This window comes from Fulmarus glacialis, unplaced genomic scaffold, assembly GCF_000690835.1.
Source record: "Fulmarus glacialis isolate BGI_N327 unplaced genomic scaffold, ASM69083v1 scaffold35971, whole genome shotgun sequence".
Taxonomy (NCBI): domain Eukaryota; kingdom Metazoa; phylum Chordata; class Aves; order Procellariiformes; family Procellariidae; genus Fulmarus; species Fulmarus glacialis.
In genome coordinates, this window is record NW_009194041.1 from 17839 (window position 1) to 34825 (window position 16987).

Below are 16987 nucleotides of genomic sequence, written 5' to 3' on the forward strand. Positions count from 1 at the left end.
TAGAAGAAAATTTAATAGGCAGTGGTTTCACACAGCTGCTGCAAGGTCCCAAGGCTTCAGTTACTGCATTTTCGTTGGTGCTGTCTCCCCACTGTCCACCTGGCTCACGAAAACAGGCATTGTGCAGTGAGAAAAGGCAGAAGGCACCGTTCTTCCTGAGCTCCCCTGCCTCCCTGTAATTAAAGGGCAGAACTGACCTGCCTTTTCAACAACTGTTAGTCATGCAGAGTTGGACTTACTCCATGCCAAAACACAAAGCAGCCAAAAGACACAGTCTTACTAAGAACATGTAAAATGCTCCTAGTTAATATTTCCTTAGCCCTAAAATATTTTCTGTGTACAAAGATTTTTCCGTTCATTTTGGATGCTGGCAGGATTCTGGCATCTCCTTAGGGTGGGTGGGGGGGGACACCCTTTCAGCACCAGGGATGAAGAAAGTAGCATCGGTGGTGTTTGTCATTTTACAGTTGTTAAACCAGAAAAAGATGTGTTACAGGTCCTAGCAGAACCACCAATGTTGGTGTTATGAAGATTTTCTATATGCTGCAGGTAGAAAAAACACTATAAAAATGTGTCTATTGCCTCTTTGATCCTGCGGGGCATAAGTTAATTTTGCATTTGTTGTAAGTGTATTTTGTAGCAAAAAAACCAAACCACCCTATACATTTTATTACAGATTTTCAAAGTAATAAGCCATGACTCTTTTCATATCTTTCTAGAGTAAGATCTTTGGCAAGGAGCTTGTGACTGTGTTATGTGTTGCTCTTCCTGTTCAAGTTGGTGACAACCATGGAAATAAGGTTGGGTTCTCTGGCAAATATTATTTGGCTGTTGAATTTATGGAGGAGCAAAGATCTACCAAATGGTTTTGCTTTAGTGATGTAGCTCTGCTGGATAAAATTCTTACTGATGGTCTCATGTGGAAGGGATGGAAAATGAGGACATCTCCATTCTACCACCTCCACAGTATTCTGACACTTGCAGTCACTACCCGGGAAACGTTGACACGTACTTAGTACCACATCAAATACAAAAAGGCAGACGCATATATGTGATCAGGATGTAATTGTGCCAAGTGCTTATTTCTGCTGTGTACAGCAGGACTTCAGATAAACTGCTGCTGGTAACAAGTGCTTTTATTGATATTATTCGTATAAAACCTTGGGACACAAAGATTACTCAGAAGCAATGGTAGACAAAATAATATTACTAGCTTTTGTCTTTTGAACAAAACAAATTTCAGGAAAGAGGTGTAGGTGGTTATTGATAAGTCTGAATTATTAGTAGCTGCTCTAATTTAATGAAAACAGCATTATTTCACATCTTTGGGGGAGATCAGAGTAGTAGCGATGAGTTGTAACAAAGCAGCTCATTGAGTCAGGTGTTCCTTCAGTGCCAAAACCAGCAGATAGTAAAAAAACAGACAATTTTTTTTTTTTCCCTAGCCTTCCTGGTGTGTTAACGAGTGGTGTGCTGAGCAGAGGAAGCTGGTTTTGGTGACTGCAGCAGTCTCACTGGTCCCACAGAGCCCAAGAGGGTTGCCGTGGAGTGCACCTTACCTTGGCAGTGGAGCTGTGTTTCTTAACAGATAGAAGACAATTAGATGGGGTTGTGTTCTGGATCATGGATTTCGGGCTGTGACTAGGCCAGATATGTTTCTCTTGAAAACTAACAGGCTAGATGAGGCATCTAAAGCAATCTGGCTCTGCTGGTAGAGCTGCTTCAGTTTGCATCTGGCAAGATCTAGGTCTATTTTTGCTAGCTATACTTGTTCTAAGCATTTGTAGGTTTAGTCTGACCCTCAGCGGACCTGTTCTAGGATTTAGCTTAAAAACTGAATATGGAACTCTAAAAACTGCCTGTAATAGTCTTAAGGAGATGTGCAAGTTGCACGGCTTTAAAAATGCCACGGATGCAAACCTTGCTACATGCACTAGAACAGCTGTTTGGCTGCTGGCTCAGAGGATATTTCTCTATTCGGAAAACTGTTACAGGAGAGACTTAAAAAACTGAAAAGGCCAGTTAAGCCTTGTTCAAGCTGATTGAAAGCCATGATATTAGCATGGGATAGGAGCTAGTGCAGGGAAAGCAACATACTTTTTAAGCCAATTTTAATCTGAGGCCTGATTTGATTGCTGAATGCACACTCTTTTTGCAGAGAAACTATTACAAAACAGCAAAGAAGCATCAACTTGATCTTAGCAGCTTCTGCTTCTTCCACTCTATGAAGTAGCGGGGTTAATTGTGTTGTTTCATGCACGCTTGAGTGAAATGAAAGCAGACAACCAACAGTGACTGCAAGGCCACCTAATCCTGGGAGTTTACGTAGATCCTGAGGAATGGCCTCCATCTCGTGCGTCTTGCTGGGCCTGTGCACTGCAGGTGTTGTTTGCCAGGCAAACACTGTGTGGGAAGTCCAACGGCTGGAAAAGCATGGCAGCTGCTCAGGGGCTATGCTTTTTTAGGAGGATGAACTGTAGGAGACCCTTATGCTGCAGACTGTTGGCAGAACAGAGTTGATGGAGCTCGGAGGTGGTGAGAGTTTGCCTTGTTTCAGAGGAAGCTGTTTTTCTCTTCTCTTTCTCTTCTCAGATTGCTGGTCTGGGAGCTGGACTCTGTTCCCACTTATTGAAAGAAAATAAAAATGTTTTCAAAGGTGTTAATAAAGTAATCACTTCAGAACAGAATTGAGAGGAGCTTTAGACTGCAAGTGACTTGTGCACAACGGAGTGGTGAGCCAGCTGCAGCTGCATGTTAGTGGGAATGGGGGAGCTTCCCAGGACTCGAAATGCAACACAGGTTAGGCTCTGTCTACTCTCCCCCACTTTTCCTTGGTGACACCTTATCAGGCTGTCACCTCTCCTCGTCTCCTGGTCACTTGAGATCAGCACCATGTTTTGTGAAAACTATGATAAACTAGAAACTCAACATATTCAGGGCTGTTCGAGCATGTACTGGTGAAAGCTGAGAGAGTGAGCGATGGTTAATGGACTCAGTAAGCATCTGGGGAGGAACATGCCAGCCAAGTGTTGTTGAATGCCTGCACCAAAGCTGCTCTCCTTCAAGAAGGTGAGAACAGAAGGACACTTACCTGAAGCTTTGGCTTTTGGGGATGGCACTCAGGGGCTAATGGTGCCCTTCCTCGTTCTGGGAAGACCTTAAACATGGGGAAAAATGGTGTGGTTCTGCCATCTAGGGCTGGGGTCAGGCTGCAAGGACAGGCCTGGGGGACTTGGCTCCCCTTTGCTGGCTGGGGACTTTTGATTTGGGAAGAGGAGAGGTTCCTTACAGATGCCATGCAGAAGCAACAGAAACCAGCTCATTCTGTGCAGCTTGATAACCAGTAATGAAAAGTGAGAAATGTTTTACACCATCCAAGAGTTGAAAGGGCTTTACTATTTACAAGTCCTATCTGTTCTTAGTATGGCCAAAAGCCCTTGGGGGGTTCTGTGAGCAAAGGGAACAGTTTGCTATGCTAAGTTTGGAACGAAGGTCTGTAGCCTTCACATTAAATATCCTGGAAAGGCTGCTACTTGCACCAGGAAAAAAAGTCAGTGCTGCTCCAGATTTGTTTAATGAAGCAAACTTGTTTAATGAAGCAGAAAAAATACTAATGTAGTAGTTCTTCATTCTTCGGCTGTCTATGTACTTACCTTCCTACATATGTGCCCAATAAAAACTCTGGATAGACTGTTTCAGGCTGCTGGCATGAAAACCAGCAAAATCTTTCTGCAGAATTTAGCTCCTTTTGTTTTAACTTTTGCAATTTTGTGCTGATTAAAATAGATGTGGGATTTTAATGGAAATATCTTATAGAAGTTCTGGCTCAGAATTTTTGCAAGATGAGGAGTTCAAATTTAGGTACAAATTCAAACTCAATGCCTGATTTTCAGTATTTAACCTATATTTTGCACAGCTAGAAACTTAATGATATTTGAAGGGACATAATTTTAGACAGATAACACTTGAAAATGTTGCCTGCGGTATTTTTTTTCCTGAAGATTACATATAGAGTCAATGGTAGCTACATGAATTGCATAAGATATCTACTTATTTCAAACAGTTTTAATTCTCAACTACAGCCTGCTTCAGTGATACCGTGCATGCAAGAACATGATCGAAGTTTTACAGCATCAGACCAAAGATTAACTTAGCCTCCACACTTAACCAATGTACACCTTTAGCACCTACAATTTCTTCTGGTGGAGTTTCACCTCCTTTTTTGACCTGGCTCCTGCTAGTTTTATCTAATGCTCCCTCATTTTTCTTCTGGGGGAAAGGGTGAACAAGTGATCCCCATGCATCTTCTCAATGTCACTTGTGATATTTACAGACCTCTGTCAGGCTGTTACCCTACCCTGATCACCTCTCTGCAAAACTGCTCAGTCCCATCTTAATTAGCTGTTCTGTATCTTTGACTGTCCTTGTGGATTTGTTCCCCTATGTTGCTTTTGGGAAGGGGGACCAGAGCTGCGCATAGTGTTGAAGGTGTGGGTGAATCTGTACCTGGTTTGTTTTCTTTTTCTTTCCTAACACTTGATTAGAGCTAGGTATGGGCTTAAGCGGTTTAACAAAGTAAAATCGTCAGCAGTGATGCTGGCTGATGTGAAAGATGTGTCCAGATTTAGGACTACAGGTCTGGAGAAGTCTGAAGTACGAAGGTTAACATAGTGCAAAGGGTTGCTTAGCGCATAGTTGCAGAGGGAGTTAACAAATTCTTCTCTCAATCTGTTAAGAACAGGTTACAAACCACCTAGTTCAAAATCTAGCAGGGGAAGCTAAGGGGGATTTCTAAAAGCGAAGGTAAGAAGAGATTGCAGGAAGAAATTGCCTGTCACGTCCTTAAAAACCTCTAGTAATGGAGAATCCACAGCTTCCACAGACATACTTCTGTTGGGAATAATTCAGGTGCAGCTGATTGCTTTGGTAAAGGAAACAACTACTGACCTCTAAGTCCCCTTTAGCGATATTTTGAGTGACTTTCTACTACTCTCTTTCAAAGATGACTTATGTTCTCTGCCTTACTAATTTTTCATTTTATTAACTGGTTTGCTTCCATGAAGGTGTCTTGGCTTCTCCTGGATGTGTGTACACAGCCACATATTTAGTTTCTTTTACTTTCTAGGAATGTTCTCCATACGCTGCACATCTCTATGATGCAGAAAACCCTCGGACCCCTCTAAGAAGCCTCCCAGGACTTTGTTTTGACTACTGCTCTGAGTTTCACTTCAGCTGCCGCTCTGCCATCAGGCTGCTGACGAGTGATAAGCACATCCAAGAATGCTGCCAGACAAACAAGACGCGCTTTTGCAACCTCCTTCACCCACATGATGAGGACTACTGCTTCCCCAACGTGCTGAAGAACACAGCCCTCAACCGCAACCTGGGCTCGGTGGTGGAGGACCACAAAGGCTGTCTCCAGCTCTGTCTGACCGAGGTTGCCAACAGCCTGCGGAACCCGGTGCTCATGGTGCACGCGAATGACCATACCCACCGCATGTTCATAGCTGAGCAGGTGGGCGTGATCTGGGTCTACCTGCCTGATGGTAGCCGGCTGGAGGAGCCCTTTCTGGATATTAGAAGTATAGTGCTGGCTACGCCGTGGATAGGGGATGAGAGAGGTTTTCTGGGGATGGCTTTCCACCCCAAGTACAAGTACAATGGGAAGTTTTATATCTATTACTCATACATGGATAAGAACCGAGTGGAAAAGATCAGGATCAGTGAATTGAAGGTTTTGGCATCTGATGTCAACAAAGCTGATCCACTCTCGGAAAGGTAAAGTTCATGTTGAATGCTATTGTATGCCACGATGAGAAATTATTTTTCTTTGTCCCTGTCATTCCCCCTTGCAGAACCTGCACATTCCCAGTCACCCTGGTTCAGGTGTGTGACTGGCCTGCTATGAAGCTACCAGAGACAGGTTGGCTCAAGGTCACACAGCAAACTAGAAATGAAACTGAAAATAGGACCCAGCATCTAGGCTTCCAGGTCGTCTTCTCTCTCTATCTTGTACTCTTGCCTTCTAAAGAGCAGTAATAGCCTTAAGCCTATTGCGGAATTAACATCTGCCCTAAAAGTGTTTTGTACTGTAGGAGAACAGGGATGCCTCGCTACAGTACTATACATTCTTTTGATCTGACAATGTGCCCCTGCCCTGTCCCCCCACTAAGGGAAAAAAGCTAATTCTCAGTTATGGAGAAGAATTTGTTAGTAGCGGTTATTTTCTCTAGAGTCGCCCAGGGAAGCGGTAGAGTCACCATCCCTGGAAGTATTTAAAAGACGTGTAGATGAGGCGCTTAGGGACATGGTTTAGTGGGCATGGTGGTGGTGGGTTAACGGTTGGACTTGATGATCTTAGAGGTCTTTTCCAACCTTAATGATTCTATGATTCTAATTGCCTTAAGATGCTTCTGAAGCCCTCAAATTCACCAACTCCTTCTCATGTAAGAAAGCAGAACCCACCTGTCGCAATCAAAGTTTAAAGGGCAACAAGTGTTCCCTGCAGATTAACACATTATGTATTTGTAGTCATGTTTTCAGAGGAGCTGTGATGCTCCTGTGCTCGCGGTGGTGGGTGAGCTCTGTAGCACAGGAGGTGTTAATGCGGTGCAGGTCGGAGCTGTAGTGCCCGGGGCAGCCGTGGTGCCGCATGGCTCGTGGGAAACATGTTTCCTCACGGGATGCCATGCTGAAAGGAGCTCTGCTGTAAGCTAGGCAGGCAGCCTTATGCTGCAGGCTCAGGGGAAACAGGATGCAACTCAGCACCCTATTTCACAAAGGTGACAGGTCTGTACAGCTGGGAAATCTTGCTTTCTTCTGTAGAAGTAGTGATGCAATACTTCTGCAGCCTACCTGAATGCTCAGTTCTTTCCAGTAGCTACATCTGGAGTTATTTCTCTTTTTTTTAGGAATCTTTTGGAACTTGAAGAACCAGCTGCAAATCATAACGGTGGGCAGCTGCTCTTTGGTGTGGATGGCTATATGTATCTATTCACAGGGGATGGAGGGAAAGCTGGAGACCCTTTTGGGAAATTTGGGAATGCTCAGAACAAGTAAGTAGAAGGGCAGGTGAAAGCCTTGAGCTTGTCCACCAAGACACAGGGTTTGAAAATGAGACAATGTGGAAGAATAAAGTAAGAGTGATTCCCAAAAGTGCTTGTGCATCTGCAAGTCTGTCCAATGCAGTATTTCAAAAATTTAAATTTTACATTTTGAAAGCTAAGGGAACCCCATTTGTTGAGAGGGGGGAAAAGTCTTCTGTGACTTAAAGAGGTTGCAAGACATACCAGCTGTTGGTTTATCTCTTTTGGACAGATAACTTTTCCTTTGGAAAGGGAGAAGAGGGAGAGAATTGCTCGTTTTCAGTTGGCTCTCATGCTGGGATTTGCCTCTTTCTGTCATTCTCTTTAGGAGTGCTCTGTTGGGGAAAGTCTTGAGGATTGACGTGGATGGAAAAAGCCCCAATGGAAAGCCTTATCGCATCCCTCCTGATAATCCATTTGTGTCTGATCCCAAGGCCCGCCCTGAGGTTTATGCTTATGGGGTCAGGAATATGTGGCGCTGTGCAGTTGACAGAGGGGACCCTGCCACGAAAAAGGGAAGAGGGAGGATATTCTGCGGGGATGTCGGGCAGAACAGGTTTGAAGAAGTCGACATCGTTGTTAAAGGAGGGAACTACGGCTGGAGAGCGAAGGAGGGATTTGAATGCTACGACACAAAGCTTTGCCACAATTCCTCTTTGGGTAAGGAAGAAGGTTCTTATAGAAGATTACTTTACTATGTACGTGTATTTACTAGACTATAGCTCCATTTTTCCAGTGAAGCTAAATAATCCAGTGTTGTGAGTTAAATGGAGATTGTTTACTACTTAAGAGCAGAATGCTCTTTCTCCCCAGCCCTGCGGTGTTGGTATGAAATGATGCCCTGCTTATTCAGGGAATTCCCTGTCATACACTGCACTGGACAAGTTGTTTAAGGTCAAAGCCTATGTCTTCTGCAGACAGAATTTTCCCAGTGAAGTTAGGAAGGCAATGGATTAGATTTAAGTAGGAAAGCAATATTGTGTTTTCTTCAGAAGCTCTGAGCCAAGGCTATGGCTAAGGAGAGCGGGCCAGGCTGATGCTGAGACCCTGAAACAAATCCTGTGGAAGAGGCAGTCTGTCCTACCAAGTAGGGTGCCTCAGCAGAACACCCAAAAGCTATCCTCTGGGTCTGACTGGGTGTGATGGACAAACTCACTTGCTGCCTTTAAAAAAGAGCAGATATTGGTGGTCTTCGTAAAGCTCTTTGGAAAGCATGGTAGAAGAACTGGGTATTGTTATAATGTTCCTTAAGCTGTTGGAAGAAAACACCTGGTCTCAAGCTCCTGTAGATGTTTCTGAAACATTTGTATGAGCAGGCAAGCGTAGAGTATGTTATCAACATTTCTCCTCTGCTATACTGGTACCCACACAGCTCTTAAGTTTTTTTGTTTGGCTGGTTTTTTTAATGGCCCAATCCTCAGTTAACAACAAAACTGAATTAGATTTTGCTGTTAATCTATGGTTTTTAACGACTTGCATTTGTGATCTTTATCCTCATCATTAAAGACTAAAGACAAGCTACTTGATCCAGGGGAGAAAAGTGAGGACAAGACTAAAATTTTGTGTGATCTGATATTCAACCCAAGAAAGAGATGAATTCATTTTTAAGATTGCCAGAGGCAAAGCCTTTATTTTATAAGTCTCATGACATAAAATGGAGGTAGCACACTCACACATGTTCTGTGCTGAGAATGTCACCAAACCTATGAAGATGTTGAGTCAGCTTGCAATTGTTTGATCTTATTCCCTTCTCTAAAAATACTCAAATTTGTCAAGACAATCCCTGCTAAAATGACTGGTGCAACCACAAACCTGTAAGATAATACTTACTGCAGGCTGATACCTTTCTGCATTGCTCGCTTGATGCAGAGAACCTTGGTCCTATGTGTTATGGAAGCTCATTACAACTAAGCTTTGATAAGCAACTACACAGAGAGCTCCTGAAAGCCCCTGGGTCTGTTCTGTCCTGGAGTAAATTACTGAATTCCCACTGAAATTTAACTGTTCTGTTTGTTCAACTGTACTGGTCCTTCTAGCTGTTTTTGTGCCCATTGGTGCCATTGAGCAATCACTTTTTGATGTTCTCTGGATGTAAATTTTCTTGCTTTTTATTCTTCTGTGTTTAACAGATGACATTCTTCCAATATTTGCATACGGCCGCCATGTGGGGAAGTCAGTCACTGGAGGTTATGTATACAGAGGATGTGAATCGCCCAACTTGAACGGCCTCTATATTTTTGGTGATTTCATGAACGGGTGAGACGAATTGTTTTCTCTGCAGCTCCCATTCTGTACCCACATTTGCCTTATCTGGGCAAATACGCATATTAGAGCATTCCAAAACCTTTCTAGCTGGAGTAAATGAGAATCCCAGATGTCTGTGTATTAGATTAAAGGCTCTGGCCGTTATAACAACATTTTGGTTGGAATCTAAACTTCCTCCAATTTAGAATCCTTAGGATAGGTTTACTTTTGTTCAGGTCTATTTTTCCAAAAGACAAACATTAAAGCCAGTCAACAGTCAGGGTCCTCACTGACATCTTTTTCCAGTAATGCATGATTTTTACAGGAACTAATCTTGATAATGGAAACGTAAAACACGGGGTTTATTTTTCATCTAGTCGACTTATGGCTTTACAGGAAGATGAGAAGACAAATAAGTGGAAGAAGCAAGATATCTGCATTGGTAGCACAAAAGCTTGTGCTTTCCCCAGAATGATCCATTCTTATAGCAAATTCATCATCTCATTTGCCGAGGATGAAGCAGGTAGGTATCGTGCTAGCCATATCTTTATTGAAAACTGTACTGTCAGTTCTGTGTTGTAGGGCAAACGTGTAAAACTATGTTGCTCCTCACATGCTACTAGAGAGCCGGCACTGCAAAACAGGTTTGTGGCTATCTCAGCACGGCAGGTGGGGTTGGTATGGGGTTCAGAGAGGTCTCTTGCCCTGTGAGGCTATTGCAGATCGGCTTGATGGAGAGCTCAGGAGACAGATCTTCATATAAACTTGCAGTCTGAATGCTCCAGGTTCTCTAAGGAGTTTGAACTCCTGTTTGTTTTGGCATTTCCCTGTCCTTTTGTTGTTGTTTATTTATGCTGTTTCATTAATGGAAAGACTATATCAATGCAGTTTGTTCTTTCCTTGTAACAGCTCCTCCTCAGTTGAGTTCCTACAGCTTATCTGAATTTCCCCCTCTTCATTAGTATAAATTCCTCAGTCTTATTCACAACAGCAGCACTTCACACTGGATTATACACCAAGGCTTTATTTGGGGATGAGGAAAGCCACTAATTTGAAAGTTGAGTGGAAATAGCATAATAGCATAGGATTATTGCTATGGTCACGATGACCAGATCTCTCACCAAGGTGAAAGTACCAACGCGTACTTTGTTCACTTTTGTACGGACACTTTAGTCTCCTGACAAAGAGCTATGCAATACAAAAAGTGACTGCAAATTTTTTGAGAACCCAGATGTGCTTTAATGAGCTCTGATTCTTCACGATTCAGTAGAAGAGAGATTTGCTTGTAATGAAAAGATCCTAGATGATCCAGCTAGCATATTCTCTCAAAGATGCAGGAAGATGCAGGCTTTGTTGTGAAATATGTGCAATTTTTAACTGTTCTAACAACGTGTTCAGTGAGTGGATGTTAAATGTCTCTTCTACTGGTTATTCTTTTAGAAACCAATATGGTGTCGTCATGTGACTTGAAAAACAACAGTTTTGCCTCTTTTGCAAGCTACTATAATTTGCCTGGATATTGTTCTAGTGGGTGCTGAAGGGAAGGCATGAGGAATAGTTGCTCTCCTCAGCAACCATACAGGAATAAGAAGCTTCTGTCTTCCATGGATTAGTCAATTTAGCTCTTGTTGAATTTTTTTGGTAGGACTAGGAGATGGCTAAATATTTGTTGTGTGGTCTTCCCCTCTATTTGTAGCTTCTGGCTGCTGCTTTGGTACAAACAAGATTAAAAAAATACATATTTATACAGACGAAAGTAACCTTTTGGAGGGCCACTGACATGAAGTCATGAAGGTCCTGCTCAGGCACTGCGCTCGATCGAGGGCGGCTGGTTCTGCGTGGAACCCTGCTGCAACCAGGAGATCACTTGGTGTCCCTGGGAGTCCACCTGCGCAGGCAAGGGTGAGACCAAAGCCCACTTCTTGAAAGTAAGACACGACTGAGGGAGTGGAGGAAGGGGTTTTCTTTTCTGACCATGTGAATTAGTGAAGAGCCAGGAAAGAGAGGGAAATGGAGAAGCGGGATTCAGCTTGGGCACTTGAATCTGAAACTGGTTTTCTTTTTTCACCTCCATTTAGGTGAGCTGTATTTTATGTCTACTTCTTATCCCAGTGCCTACGCACCACATGGATCGCTCTACAAGTTTATTGATCCTGCAAGGTTAGTAATTAAAGATGTTTTTCCATGCCAAATTCTTCTATAATCACTATACATTCCCCAGCTATCACAGTAGAAAGAATGCGAAGTACTATTGATACGTAATCTCACTGACCTCCACATCAAATCCTTGGATTTGTTCACCCGCTGTACATCTGGTGCAACTTTTATCAGTTTTAGTGAATTTATTCCTCACCAATCGTACCTGTGCACCCAGAAATAGAGTTCAGATACCTTAAAGGTCTGGGACAGTAAGGATCAAAAGAATGTCTCCTTGGTTGCATATCTGAAGTATAGCACAGTGGTGCTTTAAAAATGACAATCCATATCCTTAAGGGTCATGACATCAAATATCTGTGATGCCCTTTCATATAAATAAATAAATTGCAGTCCACAGTTTAGTTTTCTTAACAAAGAAGAGTGAAACCTGGTGGTTTATTCAGTGTTCAAATAATAATTGGAGCCTGAACCTGAGATTTTCCATGGAAAATGTTTTTTCCCCATTAAGCAGTTACCCTGCTAAAGTCTGTTTTTACAATAATAAGCATACTTATGTAATTTTTTCCCCTCCCAAGCTTTTGGATCTTGCTAAAAAGCATTAAGTGAGTTTCAAATCACCCTGTAAAGTAGATACAGTATTAATGTGTCTGTGCCATTGCCAAGATCTCAGACACTAACAAAACGAAGAAAACAAGATATGTTTTCTTGAAGTTAAATCCAAAGCTAGATAGTTAACTCAAGCTCTGTACCAAGGTGATGAGAATAGCAACTTGAGTCTTTTCTTGCCGTAACTACTTGAGGAGACTCCTGCCTTTAACAGCTTATTGTCTGCCAGGAAGCCTTTGAACTGCATTAACTGTGGCTGACCAAAATGTAACATTTTCAAGTAAAAAAAAAAAAAAAATTTGTGAGCTAGCATAAATGTTGAGAGCTTGACCATGCTCTATTTCACAAAAAAAAAGCCCTGCTGTCCCTATGCCACTCCTTAATGCACCATGAAGGACTACCAGGATGATAAATTAGCATAAACGTTGAGAGCTTGACCATGCCCTATTTCACAAAAAAAAAAGCCCTGCTGTCCCTATGCCACTCCTTAATGCACCATGAAGGACTACCAGGATGATAAATCCCCTCTTCTTTCCCGCTGTAAAAGGAGAAATGCAGCTTTCTGTTTCACAAGCAGCCTGCGGGAGCCTTTCCAGGAGGCTGCCTGCCTGAGGACTGGTGTGCAGTAACGCACCATGTCACGATGACTTCACGGTGGGCAGCAAGCCCCTGCCAGGAGTGTGATGGTTTCACTGCGCAGAAGGGCTTTCTGGAAAGAAGCCAGCACTTCCCTGTGCTTTTGGAGCCTTCATAACCACCACTTCTAGAGCAGGACCAGGCACTTATTCCCTTGGCTCTTTGGAATTTATTCTTGTATTTTCTGGTTCCCCTTGTTTACCTGAGCCCGGATGCTGCTCTGCTCAGCTTTGCCCTTGTCTGTTTGCTTAAGCACTTTGCAAGCTTGTCCAGGGTGTGCAAAGCACTGACTGCTCCTCTGGAGCTTGCTGAGCTTGCTTGGCCCTGGAGCAGAGAGTCCTAACACCTCCAGATCCTGGGTTGTACTCTGGCCTCCTCCTGATTGTATCACAAGCGGAGATTTCTTCCTTTCTCCTTTGCTTTTTTTTTTTGCTGTTTATAGGATTATTCCATTTCAGTCTCACTGTGAGTGGTGGCTGGGATAACTGGCTCCTCTGATGGGTGCAGTCCCAGTTTGCCCAGTCCAGACACTCCCTGCTTCCTGCCCGCACTTCAGCAAGCACGCTGGTAAGGGCAGCAAGCCGCAAAAATGCCTGCTTCAAAACGTTGGCAGGGCCACTGCCATCTACCTGATGGCAACTCAAACTTTGCTAGGAACCTCCCAGGAAAACGGATGGCAGCAGAGCCCCGTGTCCCCACTTTGGCTTGCCTCTCCAGCGGAGACAGCAGAGTGGCTGGCCTGCCTCTGCCTGGATTGGCAATAAATCCCCTCAGTCAGGAGTGGAGGGAAGAAGTGTTAGAAGGTGCTTTGAAAGTTAGAGAGGAGAGAGAAGGGGATAAACCCCCACACCAACCCCCCCAAAAAACCCCACAAGCAATGCCAACAACCCTGCTTTAGCAAGCTTTTTTTTTTTTAATTGAAATGGTGTGGAGGAAGCACTTGGCTGTTGCCCCTGTCTGAAGGAGAATGCTAATCACAAGAGAATGTGATGCCTTAGGTCATGCTTCGCTTCGCTCTGTGCTGTCAAGCATGCCAAATTGGAAGAGCCTGTTCTTATTTGTCCTACAGCAGTTCCCTGGCTGGGTAACAGAAAACACAGGTCTCTTGCTCTTCTTTGTAACCCCCTTCCTGCCATTTAACATGTGACAGCTTTACCTCAGGGAAGATGTGCTTTTTTTTTTTTGGGGGGGTGCTTTTGTACTGTGGGAAGCTGCAACGGAACGGCAGGAGAGGAACGCGGATATGTTTTCTTTGCAGTTGTTGCTTCCTCCCTCCTTGCCTGTTCCTTTCCTTTCTCACCCCTCTTGCTGAAGCACCATGTTGTGTCCGAAGCGGCACCCTTTGAAGGTCACACTAACTTTCGCGGGGCTGTGTGAGAATATTCTGCTGCATGTAGAGAGATCCTTACACTGCACCATGAGCGAGTGGAAAGCGCTGTCACTGACAAGCCTTATGTGCATGAATGGGACTCCTCCAGTTCAAGGTGGGATGCACGAGCCGGTATTGGTGAGGACAACCCAAAGTGACTGATAATCTGACGTTCAACCAATGCATCCATCAGGCTTTTGGAAACAGCGTTGCACTGTGCCTCCAGCACCAGCACATATAGCTGAACACACCTAATCAGCACCCTTGAATTCAGTGGTGGGCTACAAGTTCATGCAGGCAGGCCAGCATCCCCCACACAAACCAACCAGCTATCGATGCTGGATAAAGACAGTCCAGACTGGTGGCAGAAAGTTGACCAGAAGGATGGTAGAAGAGAAGCTGCAGCCTTCCAGCGGCTATTGCTATTCAGTCAGAGCCTGAGTTAGGCTCTTAAATTCCATCTATGTTGCACTCCAGGTGCCTAAAGTGCTGTCATGCCTCTTCCAATGGAGGCAAATGACAACGGGGGATTGATGTGTGCCTCTGGAATAAATAAACTTCCTTAGAATCTCTCAGATATCTGCATATGGCTTTCTGTTTTTCAAGGAGAGCTCCACCTGGGAAGTGTAAATACAAGCCTGTTCCAGTGAAAACAAAGAGTAAACGGATACCATTTGTTCCACGTGCAAGTAAGTTGTTAGGCTTTAATTTTGCTGAGAAGCAAAACATATAACCATCTCACAGGCATGTGATTGTAATCTTTAGCAATCTTAAAAACTAAAGCACTGAGCAGGAGCAATCTTGAAGTTAGGTTATCACATTTAATGTGTGCTTCTGTTGTCTACTAGATGCCATGCCTTTTCTTAATCCCAGTATCTGATTTTTTTTTTCCCTAAGTGTTGCCAAGTAATAGTGCCAACAGGCATCACAAGGGAACCGATGGCTTTGATTCAGGCATTGGGTTTGGTCTGAGCATCCGTCCCTGGCTCTGTGACAAGCTCCTTGAGTCAAATAATCCCCTCTCTGTAATTCTAAGGGAGTCAATCTTCCTTTCTCCTGGCCTTTTTCTGCCCTATGTCCCATGCAGCTAGGGCAGGGGTTACATCTTATTGAGTAGAAACAGTGTTTAGCAAGTTGAGGTTATCTTTTCTGGGATTTTTCAGATATTAGTGTAACATGAAAAATTCATGTTGTTAAGTCTGCCACAGAAGCGTGTAAGGTTTCATCACATTCTGTCTGGACTTATTTTCCTTAAATATACATTCATCATTTCTAAAATTAAACAAATTTTATTTCCAAGAAACCCAACGCTCTTTTGATGGAAGAAAAGAGGTTTATATAGTGTGTATTTCTTCTCTCAGAATGTCAGCTATTTTTCTTAGCTGTAGCTCTAATAAGGATTTATATCAGTTGTATCTCTGAATTAGCCTTTTGCCTTAAAGCAGGGATGCTGAACCATGTTAATTACTTTCCTCAGAGACTGTCCTTGAGCTGCTTAATGAACCTTCAACAACCAAGCCTCCAAAAAAATCTTCTACCCCCACTTCAGCCATCTCAACAATTTCTAAGAAAGCTAAAAAGACCCCGTCCACCAACAGAATATCAACAGTGAAACCAGCTCCATCTGGTAAAAAGAGACAGAAAATCAAAGCTGAGGCCAAACCTCACAAGCCAAAGCAGGAAGAGAAGGTTGCACGCATTTCCAGAACTACACCAGTACCACCTTTGCCAAAAAAGAGCTCCCACCTAACCAGAACCAAGAAACTGCTTCCAAAGAAAGCAGCACTAGCAAAGGAAAAACTGGGGAAGAGGAAGAAGGAGAGTAGATTAAGAAGCTGCTTTTGAAACTCAGTGATGCCCCAGAAAAAAAGGAAGTCACTTGTAAGATGGTGAAACAAATGTTTTGAATAGTGACCAAATAAAAGAGAATCAGCTGAGTTGTAATGCCAGTGCTCCCAGGTGTGCCTCCGTTAATGTCAGTGTTAGCAGTCTCTCTCTATATGTTCTATTAAACCTTAACAGCATCAGCCTCCTAATATTATCTTTCTTTGCAAATCCTGCTGTGATGTCCTTTTCTGACATAAGTAGTTATGAGAGCCTCTGATGGACATTCACTGGTAAGATTTGGCTGTGTATGACTATCTAATAAATCCAAGTGCCTCCAACTTTCAGGACTTGCATCTTTTATCCAAGAGTATGAAATAGCCATGTCAATGACCTTACCTTTTTTTTTTGTCCTTTAATTGAAATGCAGTAACAAGTACATTTTAAGAGTAGTTGTCTTTCAGACAGTGAAATTAGATTTTTCTTTTTTTTTTTTAAAGCAATATTTTTTCAAGGTATGGATCATGTGCAGGTTCCAAAGGATTCAGTAAGGGCTGCAAATATTCAGCAAATCTTAAGAACAAACAAAATCCAAGCAACCCTCAAAAATCCCAGTTACAGCTGAGCAATTGGATTGAACCATCATCTGGCTCCTAAGTGAACATAGGCTGGCTGCTGTCCTTCTGGAGAGCACCTCTTGGCTAGCAGGTAAGGGCCGGGTGCAGGGTTGCCGGCTGCAGCTCTCCCTGGCTGAGCCTTTTCTCTCCCCTGGGAGCCGCGCGGGCGATGGCGGTGCTCCTTCGTACACAGAGCACGCTGTGAAATCCATTTGCAATGGGGTGCTGCAAGGAGGATGGGGAGAGCGAGGAGCGTGGGGGTTGCATTATCCACGGTGGAAAGAAGGGAGGCGGTAACAAACCCCCAATGTTCTTTGCCAGAGAGGTGTATTTATTTGCGTGGCGGAGCCACGGCCTGGCTTAGACTCCTACCCGTGGCCCAAGAGGAAGCCAAAGAAAATGACATCATTTTGCAGGTTCAACGTCATGTTTGTCTCCTGCTGCCCCCC

The 16987-nt window shown here is 43.6% G+C and overlaps 1 protein-coding gene across 1 annotated transcript in view; it reads left to right on the forward strand.

Annotated features, from left to right (window-relative positions):
* Nucleotides 1–15942, forward strand: part of HHIPL2 (HHIP-like 2) — a 16846-nt gene extending 904 nt beyond the window's left edge. The window contains exons 2-9 of the mRNA XM_009587648.1: nt 5126–5778; nt 6912–7055; nt 7414–7745; nt 9215–9341; nt 9707–9852; nt 11408–11489; nt 14704–14786; nt 15575–15942. Coding sequence (XP_009585943.1) covers nt 5126–5778; nt 6912–7055; nt 7414–7745; nt 9215–9341; nt 9707–9852; nt 11408–11489; nt 14704–14786; nt 15575–15942 — 1935 coding nt within the window. The remainder of the gene's footprint in view (nt 1–5125; nt 5779–6911; nt 7056–7413; nt 7746–9214; nt 9342–9706; nt 9853–11407; nt 11490–14703; nt 14787–15574) is intronic.
* The last annotated feature ends 1045 nt before the right edge of the window (nt 15943–16987 follow it).